The sequence below is a fragment of the Biomphalaria glabrata genome, chromosome 9, assembly GCF_947242115.1.
Source record: "Biomphalaria glabrata chromosome 9, xgBioGlab47.1, whole genome shotgun sequence".
NCBI lineage: Eukaryota > Metazoa > Mollusca > Gastropoda > Planorbidae > Biomphalaria > Biomphalaria glabrata.
The window spans coordinates 31230119-31244275 of NC_074719.1; the positions used below are offsets into that span (position 1 = coordinate 31230119).

At 36.0% G+C, this 14157-nt stretch overlaps 1 protein-coding gene across 4 annotated transcripts in view; it reads right to left on the reverse strand.

Moving 5' to 3' along the window:
* LOC106078445 (rhomboid-related protein 2-like) overlaps positions 1 to 11164 on the reverse strand; it is a 34665-nt gene extending 23501 nt beyond the window's left edge. The window contains exons 1-2 of one of the 4 annotated variants that reach the window (XM_056042569.1): positions 11021 to 11164; positions 747 to 818 (exon numbers count right to left, since the gene is read on the reverse strand). In XM_056042569.1, coding sequence (XP_055898544.1) covers positions 747 to 818; positions 11021 to 11059 — 111 coding nt within the window. In that variant the 5' untranslated portion in view covers positions 11060 to 11164. Of the gene's footprint in view, positions 1 to 746; positions 819 to 10440; positions 10778 to 10927; positions 10970 to 11020 lie in introns of those variants that run through there. The other 3 variants (XM_056042570.1, XM_056042571.1, XM_056042573.1) reach the window with 3 other exon arrangements.
* Between the last annotated feature and the right edge of the window lie 2993 nt (positions 11165 to 14157).

Here is a 14157-nt window from a genome sequence, read left to right on the forward strand (position 1 = left end):
GGAGCAACATACATGACAGTATACTTCTTTAAATTATTAAAATAACAGGATGATAAAAAAGCATGACGAAACCGTAAGGCAACACTAAATATCATGGGCTGGTCAGGTCAAGACTTTCTGTTATGTTTAAGTAAAAAAAAAGTAAAGTTCCCCTGTCAGACCGTGCAATCTATGGGGCAGATAATGTGAAGGTCCCATGGTCAACAAGGGTGTCTTGTGGCCAGCACAACAACCAACCACCTTTACTTTTCCCAACTAAAATCAGGTACCCTATAGAGCTGGGTGGACTCAGAGGCGTTCTAATGATCCCGAAATTAAAAGTGAAACAAAATAAAATAATTAACTTGAAATTGAACATTTTGCATACTTTTTTAATACTCTATATATTTTTATAATTTATATTATCTCATTTTGAAAGATATAAAAATAATATCATGAACATTATTATGTATCAAAGCATGTAATCTTTTAATATAGATTTTTTTTAGTTTACATTTTTAGAAAATATGTTTGTAAATATTTAGCTAAAACATTGAAGTATAAAACTGGCAAGAAGAAAATACCTCCAATATTCTAAATCAATTATCATCTTTGTTCTTTTATTAAAAAAAAAAAAAAAGACCAACCAATGAAATAAAACTAAATTTTATAAAACTGCAGGTAAGTGAAGTACCAAACAAAATTGTTGTTGTTTTTTTTTCTATTATAAAAAAAAAAAAAAAAAAAAAAAAAAAAAGAATACACACATCATCAAGCTCTTGTTGTAGCTGCCGAAGTGCAACTTCTTCTTCGGCTTTCATTTTCGTAATAATTGTTTGCTGCAAATAAAAAATATTTTTTTTAAAACTATTATTTAGATCTATAAAATAACTTTATTTATTTACTAATACTGGAGCGAAAGAAACAATAACTTGTATTAGTTGATCAAAAAATATAAATAAGCTTTATATTTATAAGTAGTTTCTCACAATTCAATGATTCAATAAAAAAATAAACTAATTTTTTTAAATTTTAAAATTCATTCCCCCCTACTGTTCACTGTATAAATGCTTTAATTGACTAATGGTTCACTGAAACTTGGTTTTTAAAAAATATTCACTATTAACTGAAGGTTATGACTTTCATTATTATTGTATAATACTTTTTTATATAAAGTTTAGAGTGAAGTTGGTAAGTTTTTTTTAAAAATAGATTTTATTAATACACTTTGCCATGTCTGTCTGTCTGTTTGGCAAAAGGTGTGTACCGTACATGTTATTTCTCCCACACCTATTCTCGGATCAAGTTGAAACTTCACACAATTATTCATTGGCATAGACAAAGCATGAGTCAATACATTTTTAAAAAGTAACTACTTAGTCATTTAATTACTGATAACTAATTATTTTGTTTGATACCAACAAGAGAAACTTATACTTCAGTATTCACAGACATGGTTAAATTTGTAGGGTTTAGTCCCCTTAAAAAAATATAAAAGCTTTCTCCCTCAGGCATTCTCCAATCAAGTTGAAACTTTAAACAATTATTTATTGTAACATACAAAACGTGAATCATTAAACCAAAATACCCAATTAGTCAATTAATTATTGGTAATTAATTATTTTGTGAGTTTGAGTTTTTGGCACATCAGCACAATTTAGGCCATGTTGTGCCCGTAATCCTTCAAAGGTTTACTCTCCCTTCATATCACCAGACTAAATTCCATACAGTTAAATCATTAAAAGCAAGGTCTGTTCACAGTTAAAATAGTAAAGTTAGTAAAATTTTAATAATTTAGTAAAAATCTTTTGTAAATATTATATGTTCACAATTTCACAAATCAAATCTTCGTAGACAACTCCACCTCCTGAACAAAGCCCAGTACCTTCCCAGGGTCAACACTATCGAATAGTGTTCCCCCTTAGATGTGGGATGCCACCTGACATCGCTTGATTAAGGGCTATCTTTGCTTCTCTGTCTGTGGTTTCGTTTCCCTCTATGCCCACATGGGAGGGGATCCAGATGAAGGTGAGATCCCTATGGTCAGCTGTTATTTGGTCCAAAAGCGTTAGGCTCTTATGTACCAATGGAATGTCAGTCTTCATCCGTCCCAAAGCTTGCAATGCAGATTTGGAGTCAGAGCATATATGATAAATTTTCTCCTTTCTGATGCTTTGACAGCCATTAGTGCAAGCGATAATGCTTGTAATTAGGCCGTAAAGATCGGGGAGTCTACGGGAGATTAATTTGTTCCGAAAGGAGCAGGCACACGCAACCTTTCCATCCATTTTGGATCCGTCAGTGTAAATGGTGCCACAATCTCTATAGCTCACCTGCAGTTCAATAATGTGGACTTATGCTTGGGTCTGTATTTTCTTTTTTGCAATTAAGGAGGGATAAATTTAATTTGGGTTTATTCATCAACCAAGGAGGGTTCTGTGGGATTTCTATTTTGGAGATTTGATCGATGGGTATGGTTAAATTTTGGATGGGTTCTCTCATTTGAAGGCCCAACGGCTGTATGATGTTAGGCCTTCGATTGTATAGTTCTACATCTGTAGGGTTAAATATGGAGTCGAACGCAGGGTTCGTGGGGTTGGATTTTAGCTTGACTATATACTGCATTGCAAGCTTTTTCATTCTTATGTCCATGGGGAGTTCTCCAGCCTTCACATGGAGACTTGGGATTGGTGATGTACGAAACGCGCAGAGACAGAGAAACAGGGCAGCATTTTGTATGGGTTCCAGTATTTTTAGATAAGATTTCCTAGCTACTCCATATATTATGGATCCATAGTCCAACTTGGATCAGATTAGACTCTGATATAGCAGCAGCAAGGTGTCTCTGTCAGCTCCCCAGTCCATATGGCTGAGTACTCTAAGTATGTTTAATGACTTTTGGCATTTCTTCTTCAGTTCCTTAATGTGGGGGAGAAAATAAAATTTGGAATCTAGGGTGAGGCCTAAAAATTTTGTAGTTTTCAGAACAGGGATCTTCTTTTTGTCTAAAAATAGATCAGGGTCTGGGTGGATTCCAAATTACAAAAATGCATGCTCATTGTTTTGGAATCTGAAAATTTAAAACCATTGTCGTTTACACAATTTTGAATTTTATTTATTTAAAACATAATTGTAATTTTCTTTCTCAAGTATTCATGTTTTTGCCAAGTGTAAAAATGACAAAATCATCAACATAAAGAGAGCACTCTATGCCAGGGGACAGAGCCTTTATAATACTGTTTATTTTTATGTTAAACAGGGTTACTGGGAGAATGCTGCCCTGGGGTACACCCATTTCCTGGTCATAAGTGTCAGAAGCGGAGTTTCCCACTTGAACCTGAAATTTTCGGACCTTTAGGAATTCCCTCACAAAGCAGGGAAGGTGTCCATTAAGCCCCATAAGCTCAGGTCACGTAGAATGCCTATACTCGTTTGAGACTCACTGTTAATCAATGCCAAAATATTTTAATTTTTTAAGCAAACTATGGTGGTGAACTTTGTCAAAAGCCTTGGAAAAATCTAGTAAGATAGTATCTATTTGCTCACAATCATCTAAACCAGGGGTTCTCAACCTGTGGATCGCGACCCCCTTGGGGGTCGAATGACAAAATGCCAGAGGTCGCCTAAGGCTAATTAGGATTTCGGTTTTTCGACTGTCCATTCTAACGAGTTGTAACAAACATATTTGAACCAAAGTTGGTTTTCAAAATATTTCTAATGACTAAACAAAAGACACTACTCTCATCGCTTTTGAAATGATTGTTAATTAAACGTCAATAAAATAAATTAGAAGTGGGGGTGACATATATAAGAACACGGACATGTTGCTAGAGGACACAGAGGTTTTTTTTAGTTGTGTAAAATCATTGCTGGAAGGTACACATGTTTTTCTATTGGTTGTTCCCTTTTTTTTTTAGTTTAAATATATTTGGTATTCGAAGAGAGACGTAGCAGATGTTTTAATTGTCGAAGTATAAATATTTGAAATTAATGATCATCATACGTGCAGCGTAGTGACATCGCGGGATCAAATTATTTTTATTTGTTGAAGATTTCAGCACATCGTGAAGTAATTGAAGTACTACGCAACCATTTTTAAGTCCTTGTTATTGAAGGTAATATATTAAGGAGCAACTCCTAACAATGGACCTCAACCGAAACAACGTAAAGAAAAGACAATATAATGTTGATTTTCGACGGTTTTACTTCCTTAGTTCCATTAGGAATTGAGAAACCCCAATGCGTCATTTGTAACGAAGTTCTATCTGCCAAATCTTTGAAGTGAAACAAACTGAAACGTCAGTAAGATGGCAAGCATCCAGGTTTTTCTGACAAGGACATCCAATATTTTAGTTTAAAAGCTGACGGACTCAAGAAAGCTTGACTTGACTCAGGTGGCAAGTATCATAATCAAAACTAAGCAGCCGTTGAAGCTTCTTATTTGGTTGCTCTCAGAATTGCTAGAGCTATGAAACATCACACCATTGCAGAGGACTTAATATTGCCAGTGGCCAAAGATATTGTTCGAGTTATGATCGGAGCCGAATTCGTTAATAAATTGAGTGCAATTTCTTTATCTAATGACACTGTTCACAGAAGAATAGTTAACATGTCTGCAGATATTATTGATCAGGTAATACAGGAAATGATATCTTCTCTGCTTCCAATATTTAGAATCCACAGACGTTGAAAGTTGTTCACAATTACTAGTATACGTGAGGTATATACATTATGGCAATTTTAAAGAGGAATTTCTATTTTGCAACCCACTTGAAACGACTACTACAGCACGTGATGTATTTGACAAAGTTAATTCATATTTTAGAAAAGTATAAGATCTCTTGGGAAAATATTTGTGGTGTCTGCACAGATGGTGCTCCAAGTATGCTTGGATGTCGGTCTGGATTTCAACGTTTGCTACAGAATGAGTCACCAAAAGTGATCGGAACTCACTGTATGATAATCTAAGCAACGAAGATGCTGCCACAAGAATGACAAAAAGTAATGGAAAACGTTGTTAGTTCTGTTAATTATGTGAAATCCAGTGCTTTGAACAGTTGATTGTTCTCAAAACTTTGTAATGATTTTGACGCATCCAACAATGTTCTGCTATTTCACACTGAAGTGAGATGGTTGTCGAGAGGCAAAGTTCTTAAATGTGTTTTTGAGCTTCATGAAGAACTAAAACTGTTTTTTTCAACAGAAGGAAAAAACCCAGTTGGCAGCACTTTATAGCGATGAAAGTGAACTACAGAAAATAGCTTACCTGGTTGACATCTTTACCATCTTAAATGAGTCAAATTTATCACTGCAAGGGTCAAATGCAACATGTCTTGATTTGTCTGAAAAGATCTGATCTTTTCAAATGAAACTTCAACTTAGGCAAACAAAATTGGACGAAAATAAAATGTATATGTTGCCAACATTATCTGTGTTCTATGAAGAAAACGACATTGAATCTGACAGAAGGAAGAAATTTAATAATTTCAGTGAAAGAACATTTGCACATGCTTGGGAAGGAAATTTCATCCTACTTTCCAAATCTACCAGACATCCCATTTGCACTTGGCCAGAAGTCCATTCACAGTCAAAGTTGAAGATGTTCCGGAGACATCATAGGAAGAGTTTATTGACCTCATCAATAGCGATGCCGCTAAAAATTATTTCTCTTTAATGTCAATTACACAGTTTCGGATTAAATGTTTGCAGTCCTTTCCCATTCTGTCTGAGATTGTATTGCGAATGCTTCTTCAATTTCCAACAACATATCATTGTGAAACAGGGTTTTCCAGCTTGTTAGTTATTAAGTCAAAATTCAGAAGTAAACTTGATGCAGAAGATGACATTCGTTGTGCTCTTTCAAAGACTTTCCCCAGAATTCCTAGTCTAGTGAAACAAAAATAAGATTAACCTTCTCACTAAATTTGGCGTGTTTGTAAATACTGTCGAAACAATATTTCTGTAACAATGTAGTTTACTGTATTAAAAACTGTACTCCATACTTCGCCATATTTATCAAATCGTCATGCAAAATGTATATTGTGAATATGTAATAGATAAGTTAATAAATGCAATTCTGGATAATAAACTTTAAAAAATCTTAATTATATAAGCACAATTACAAAAATTTTTATATATATATGTATATATATATGTATATATAAATAAATATAGACATAGATCTAAATCTACACTAATCTAGAGTTAAAAATTGGCTTTTATAGAGTTCATTCTGTGTTGCGCATGCATGACCTTTTTTTCATGAATGAATATAGGCTACGCAGCTTTAGCGAACAGCGAACGAATGTATTAAAAATGCTTAAGAAAAACAAATTTGAATGTTAATTTGATTTAAATATGAAATGAATGGACAATAATTAGTATGTTTATGTGTTAAAGCATAAAACTATCTTTGCGAAAAAAAGTTTTATCATCTTAGAGTTCAATAAGAGTTTTAGACCTAGGCCTAGGAATAGACTAAGTAGAGAGATGTGTTAATGTGTAACCATTTGGTAATGTCTAATGAAAGAATGTTCGCCAGGAAATCTGTAGTCACAGATATCAGGAACTAATTTATGTAAAAAATGCTTTTGAAACACAAAATTGAAGGTTAATTTTATTATATAATGAAATCAATGAATCTTCTTTTGTATTTTCATGTGTCAAAAGTAAAAAAAATCTGCGCAAAGTGTATTTCTTAAAATTAGATCTCTAGGTCTAAATCCTTTCAATCTTTTTTTATGTCAACATTGTTAACCATGGCCTAGATCCATAAATACTATCTATATAGCTTTAATAGAGTTGGACAACTTTTTTTTTTATTTGAGGGTCTTAAGTTTGTTTTAGGGCTACAATACATACACTACGGTCTAAGTTGGTACCCAAGAAACATTCCTGCCAAGTTTTATCAAGATTGGTCAACGGTTTTGATGTCTATAAGTCACATACATACACCTCACATTCTACATTTATAGTATATATATATATATATATATATATATATAATAATATATATATAATGATTAATTACGACTTTTTGCCATTAGCAAACTCACATTTATCTGTTTAAACGGAAAAAAAATTTACTGTTGGGGTCGCCGCCTTGTGAAAAATTATATAAGGGGGTCGCGGAACTAAAAAGGTTGAGAACCATTGATCTAAACCTTTTGAAAAATCATCAATTAGTCCAATTAGTTGTGTTTCACATGATCTATATTTCCTAAAGCCATGTTGGTATGGAGTAAGGATATTATGTTTGTTCTAGGATTTTACATGTGATGCTGCTAAGTGATGTATTATACTAGTCTGTAGTTTCCTGGTTCAGATTTTTCTCCTTTTTTAAATATGGGGGTGACATTAGATTCTTTCCAGTCCCTTGGTACTCTGCTCTGGTTAAGAGATGCCTGAAAAAGTATTTTGAACACTCAACACTGCATGGTGCTAGCTCATTGATTAGTAGGCCTACTTTGAGTAATCTAGCTGAAATACCATCAGGTCCAGATGCTTAAACTTTATTCGGTGTTGATGTTTGCTAATACTAATAGTTTTTGGATTCCCTAATAATATTTTATAATTACTAGATCTAGACCAGTGTTTCTCAAACTGTGTGCTACGGCACACTAGTGTGCCGCCGAAGATTTGCAGGTGTGCCGCGGGAGTTTTCAGAACGCCACACGTGCAGCGTTACACAGGTCTGCCTAATATTAAATTTTTATTTTACGTTGCGACGACATCCCCACTTGCAACGACCAGCAATAGTAGTGGAGCGCTCCATAATGTCGGAAACGGGTGTTAGCTATTCAGGTTATGGAATTGTCCACTATACATATATTATTATAATGACTCAAATTTAGGCCACCTTAGCAGACGCACAGCAGTTCTTGAATTGGTAACGATAATAATAAGCGATGTGTTTCTTGTAAATTGTTTAGTTGTATGCTAATAATAACAAATTATCACTAAGCCCTATTCATTGTTATCCATGGAGAAATACGTCAGCAAGAATGAAACTGCGAAAGCAAGGAACCAAACGAAGGTACAAAGAAGATTACATCGGATATGGTTTCATATCTTCGGGAACTGAAGATTCTCGATTGCCATTCTGTCCAATCTGCAATGCAACTCTGAGGCGCTTGTTCCAAGCCAATTGAAGAGACACTTGGAAACAAAACATCCAGCTGTAAAAGCGCAACTGAAGGAATACTTAGAAAACATCAGGGCTCAACAAAGTAAACAAGCTAAGAAACTTACGAACTACCTAGAGCTGCCAGAAATGGATTAATTGCAAGTTATAAGGTTGCTCAGTTAATAGGAAAACGCAAGAAAGCACACACAGAGGCTGAATCAGCCATTGCACCAGCTTTAGCAATAGTTGTTGAAACTATCCTTGGACCCGATGCCGCCGAAAAAGTTAAAAAAGTTCCTTTGTCAAATGGTACTATCTTGCGCAGAATTGAAGACTTATCGTCAGATTTACGAGATCAAATCTGCGAACACTTCGACGTGACTGACGATAAAGTGTCTCTCCTATGGTCTCTTCAAGTTGATGAATCCACTAACGTTAGCGGCAAAGCCCAGCTGCTAGCTTTTATTCGGTTCATAAAGGATGAAACATGTGTCAACGAATTAATATTTTGCAAAGACTTACCAACTACGACCAAAGGCGAAGATATTTTCAAAGTGGTGAACGAAAACATTAATGCTATTGAAACTACAGTGGAAAACTGTGTCAGCGTTTGCACCGATGGCTGTCCTTCCATGCAGGGAAATAGTAAGGGATTCGTCACTCTTGTGCGTCAAGAAAATCCAAATGTATTAGTTGTTCACTGCATGATCCACAGAGATGCTCTTGCCTTCAAATCTTTGCCGAAAGATTTGATGTCTGTTCTGGATCAAGAGATTGAAGTTGTAAACTTCATCAAATCTCGACCGCTTGCATCCCGACTTTTCTCAGAGCTTTGTGAAGCAATGGATTCAGACTACAAATGTCTCCTGTATTACACCAACGTTCGTTGGTTCTCCAGGGGAAAAGTGTTAAAGCGTGTCGTCCAACTCAAGGATGTGCTGATTTCATTCTTGGAGGCTGAAAAAAAGGACTTGACTAGATCTGGTGGGTTTAATGTGACATTTCTCTCTGATTTATTTGACAAATTAAATTCATTGAATTTAAGTCTTCAAGAACCATCGGAAATCATCATCACTGCATCCTCAAAACTGAAGTCATGTGGTGAAAAATTGTCTTTGTGGCAAAGTAAGATCTCGAAAGGTGTCTTCGACTGCTTTCCTACTTACAATGAATGTGCTTCAAATAAAGAAATCACTTCCGAAATTCTGGACACTTTGAAACACCTGCAGTCAACATTGAAGCATTACTTTCCAAGAGTTGGAAGCAATGAATATGGATGGGTCAGCTCTCCATTTGGAAACAATGAAGCTACAAATCTGACAACTGAAGAAGAAGAGCAGCTCATTGATTTAAAAAACGATGCAGTTCTTAAGTTAAGTTTTGCCGAGAAAGCCTGGATGTGTTTTGGATTCAATCAACAAGTTATATCCTGCAATCAGTTTAAAAGCAATCAAAATAATTCTTCCATTTGCATCTTCATGGTTTTGTGAGTTTGAATTTTCAGCACTGACTGAAATCAAGTCTAAGAAAAGAGAGAGATTTCTTACAATAGACGATGAAATGCGAGTTTGTTTGTCGACTTTGGAGCCTAGATTAGATCGTTATTTGCTCTCAAAAACAGGCACACCATTCACATTAAATGTAATACTTAAAAACAGGTTAAATCTTTTATTCTTTTTATTATAAAACAACTGTTGCTTTTCTTGGTGTGCGGCGACCTTTTTGTAGTTTGTTTACTGTGCCGGCAGACAAAAAAGTTTGAGAAACACTGATCTAGACCCTAGATCTAGAGAATCTGTCTACAGTCTACACTACAGTAATACACTGTAGACAGTATATTATAGAATTTCCATTTAGACTAGTCTAGACTCTAGTCTAGATTCTAGATATTAAGTATAATTAACTAGATCTAGTATCATCTAGTCTAGTTACTAAACTAGATCTAGAATTAGAATCTAGATCTAAATCACATTCTAATATAATTTAATATTAGTTATTAGTTTAGATCTAGATTCTATTTCTATTATGGACATGGATTCTAGGTCTAAATCATCTACTTACTACTATAATAATCTAGCTCTAGCCTTATAGTTATACTAGATCTAGATCTATACTATAACTACTATATATAATTATAATATAGAGTATATAGAATCTAGCAGATAATATAGATTATAATTATAATCTTAGCTAGGGCTAGATTCTAGATCTATTATTAGATCTAGTTAGTCTCCAAGTCTCTTCTCTTGTTTTGTAGACTAGACTAGAACTAGTAACTAGATAGATCTAGACTCAATATTATTATTTTAGTATCTACTAGACTAGACATTATCTACCTTCTGAGACACTAGACTCTAGTAGATCTAGAATCTAGATCTCTATTGAGACTCTATCTAGATCTAGTATCTAGATATGACTAGAGTCTAGTCTAGTAATAATAAAATAATCGCAATTACCAATTATTGAATGTCTTCGATTCCGAACTAGCCTAAGGACAATATCATGAATATGGGTAATTTTCGTCTTGCGAACAAGTTTGAAGTTAAAAGCGCTGCTGCCGCAATTTTACGTTTCTTTTTTTCTATAAACTTGTCATCCATTAGTCAATAAAAATAGATCTATTCTACATAGACATAAATAAATATAGACTGGAAGTAGAGTCTAGTAAGTTATTTTTATTTGGGGAGAGTCAAATATTTTTTATGTATTATATCTTTGTAAAAAAGAAATGAGCTATAAATTCTAGGAAGTATATTTCAGCCAATATATAACTATGATCTTTAGTTTTGAAAGTACAAAATTTATATATTCCCAATATTTTACCTCTACATACAATGGCAGGTATGACATGTATACACCTTATTATTACAAGGTGGATATAGTAAATGCACAAATTTAAAAATGTTTTATCCTTACTATGTCATTCAAAGCTACACACACTCTATTGAGATGCATAAACAAGACACTAGCCACAAAACCCCACTATAGAACAAGGTTACGATTATTTGTCGAGAGCTGCCATAACTGGAAACCACTGCGCAGGTCATCGCAGATATAGTACTATTCCTCTAAACCAGTGATGCCCAAAATACGGCACGCGGGCCACATCCGGCCCGCGAAGTGGTTCTATCCGGTCCGCCAAAACGTCGGCACAAAGTGTAGAAAAATCCACTGTCCAAAAAAAAATAATTGTTAAATATCTTTCCTAACGTAACGTAGAGTAAATGGATTGGTACCGATAGTAAGCCAACATATTTAATTTATAAAGAAAGATTGTCTCTTTTTAAAGAACATAGCATTAAACAGCTTTATGAAATCAAACTAATAAATAAGGTGGCAATTTTGTTTCAGACTCGATTATTAGATTACAAATAGAGTGGAGGATTGCTGAGAATATTTACCTAAAAGAAAAGAAAATGAGCCGACTGTTGCACTGACGAGTCTATCGATATATCTGATACCGCTCAAAATCTTGGCATTTATTCGCATGGGATCACCAGTGTCGAAACACTGTCAAAAAAGTTTCAACCATCAAAGAAAACCCTTTTACCTTGAAGAAATTAGTGGTAGTGACACTGTTAGTGCCACAAGTTTGGTGATTTGATTTGATTGATTTTTGATTTGAGGCACATCGGCACAATTTAGGCCATGTCGTGCCTGCAGTCTCTTAAGGACTACTCTCTCTCTCTAAACAACAAGGGCCAGATTCTATACAGTCATATAATTAAAATCAAGGTCAATTCACAGTTAAAATAGTAAAGGTAGTAAAAATTTAAATATTTGGTAAAAATCTAATGTAAATAGTGCATGTTCACAAATTCATAAATCAGATCTTCGTAGATAGCCCCACTTCCCGGATAAAGCCCAGTACCTTACCAGGGTAGACATTATCAAATAGTGTTTTTAAATTAGTGGCTCTAAAATATTTCGCCCTGACATCCTGGTATCTGGGGCAATCAACGAGGATATGTTCCACGGTGAGGCGAGAGTCACAGTACTCACAAAGTGGGGGCTCCTCTCTCTTCAGTACAAAAGAGTGCGTGATGTAGGTGTGGCCAATCTTAAGTCTGGACATGGTCGTGCTACCACGCCTTGTCAGACCCTTAGATGTGGGCCGCCACCTGACATCCGCCACAATCTGCCTGAGTTTACTGTGAGTCTCAGCCTCCCATTGGTTCTGCCTCTCTCGATAGGTGGCAGAGGCAATACTTCGTCTCAGGTCCGAGTAGGGAATTTGGGTTCCTGACACCGCATGATTTAGGGCTCTCTTAGCTTCTCTGTCTGCGGCTTCGTTTCCCTCAATGCCAACATGGGAGGGGACCCAGATGAAGGTGACATCCCTACGGTCGGCTGTTATTTGGTTCAACAGCTTCAGGCTCTTATGTACCAATGGGATGTCAGTCTTCATCCGCCCCAAAGCTTGCAATGCAGATTTGGAGTCGGAGCAGATTATACATTTCCTACTTTCTGATGCTTTAACGGCCATAAGTGCAAGCAATATTACGTGCAATTTGTCCGTAAAGATGGAGCAGCCATCGGGGAGTCTACGGGAGATTGTTTTGTTCCGAAAGGAGCAGGCACACGCGACCTTTCCATCCATTTTGGATCCGTCTGTGTAGATGGTGCCACAATCTCCGTAGCTCTCCTGCAGTTCCCTAAAGTGGACTTGTAGTATGCTTGGGTCTGTATTTTCTTTTTTGAAATTAAGGAGGGATAAATTTAATTTGGGTTTATTCATTAGCCAAGGAGGATTCTGAGGGGTTTCTATTTTAGAGATTTGGTCAATGGGTGGGGTTAAATTTTGGATGGGTTCTCTCATTCGAAGGCCCAACGGCTGTATGACGTTAGGCCTTCGATTGTATAATTCTACCTCTGTGGGGTTAAATATGGAGTCAAAAGCAGGGTTAGTGGGGTTGGATTTTAGTTTGACTATATACTGCATTGCAAGCTTTTTCATTCTTATATCCATGGGGAGTTCTCCAGCCTCCACATGGAGACTTGGGATAGGTGATGTACGAAACGCGCCGAGACAGAGACGCAGGGCAGCATTTTGTATTGGTTCCAGTATTTTTAGGTACGACTTCCTTGCTGCTCCATATATTATGGATCCGTAGTCTAGCTTGGATCGAATTAGACTCCGATAAAGCAGCAGCAAGGTATCTCTGTCAGCTCCCCAGTCCGTATGGCTGAGTACTCTTAGTACGTTTAATGACTTTTGGCATTTCTTCTTAAGTTCCTTAATGTGGGGGAGAAAATTAAATTTGGAATCTAAGGTGAGGCCTAAAAATTTTGTAGTCTTCACGACAGGGATCTTCTTTTTGTGTATAAATAGTTCAGGGTCTGGGTGGAGTTCCCTTAGATTACAAAAATGCATACTAACTGTTTTGGAGTCTGAAAATTTGAAACCATTATAGTTTGCCCAACCCTGAATTTTGTTTAAACATAACTGTAATTTTCTTTCTAAGGTGTTCATGTTTTTCCCATAAGTAAAAATGACAAAGTCATCAACATACAAAGAGCACTCTATGCCAGGGAACAGCGCATTTATGATGCTATTTATTTTAATGTTGAACAGGGTGACTGACAGGATGCTGCCCTGGGGTACACCCATTTCCTGGTCATGAGTGTCAGAAGCGGAGTTGCCCACTCGAACCTGAAATTTTCGATCTTTCAGGAATTCCTCCACAAAACGGGGGAGGTGTCCCTTAAGCCCCATAAGCGCCAGGTCACGTAGAATGCTATGTTTCCAGGTTGTGTCATATGCCTTTTCTATATCGAAGAATACAGCTACTAGATGTTCTCTTCTGAGTAATGCATTTCTAATATAAGCTTCCAGCCTTACCAGGTGGTCAGTTGTTGTCCGCCCCTGCCGGAATCCGCACTGGTAGTTTGAGATCACTTTATTCCTTTCCAGGTACCAGACCAGCCTACTGTTAATCATTCTTTCCATGGTTTTGCAGATGCAGCTTGTTAGTGCTAATGGTCGATAGTTAGCTGGGTCAGAGCCGTCTCTTCCCGGTTTAGGTATCGGTATAACTGTGGCTTTCCTCCAG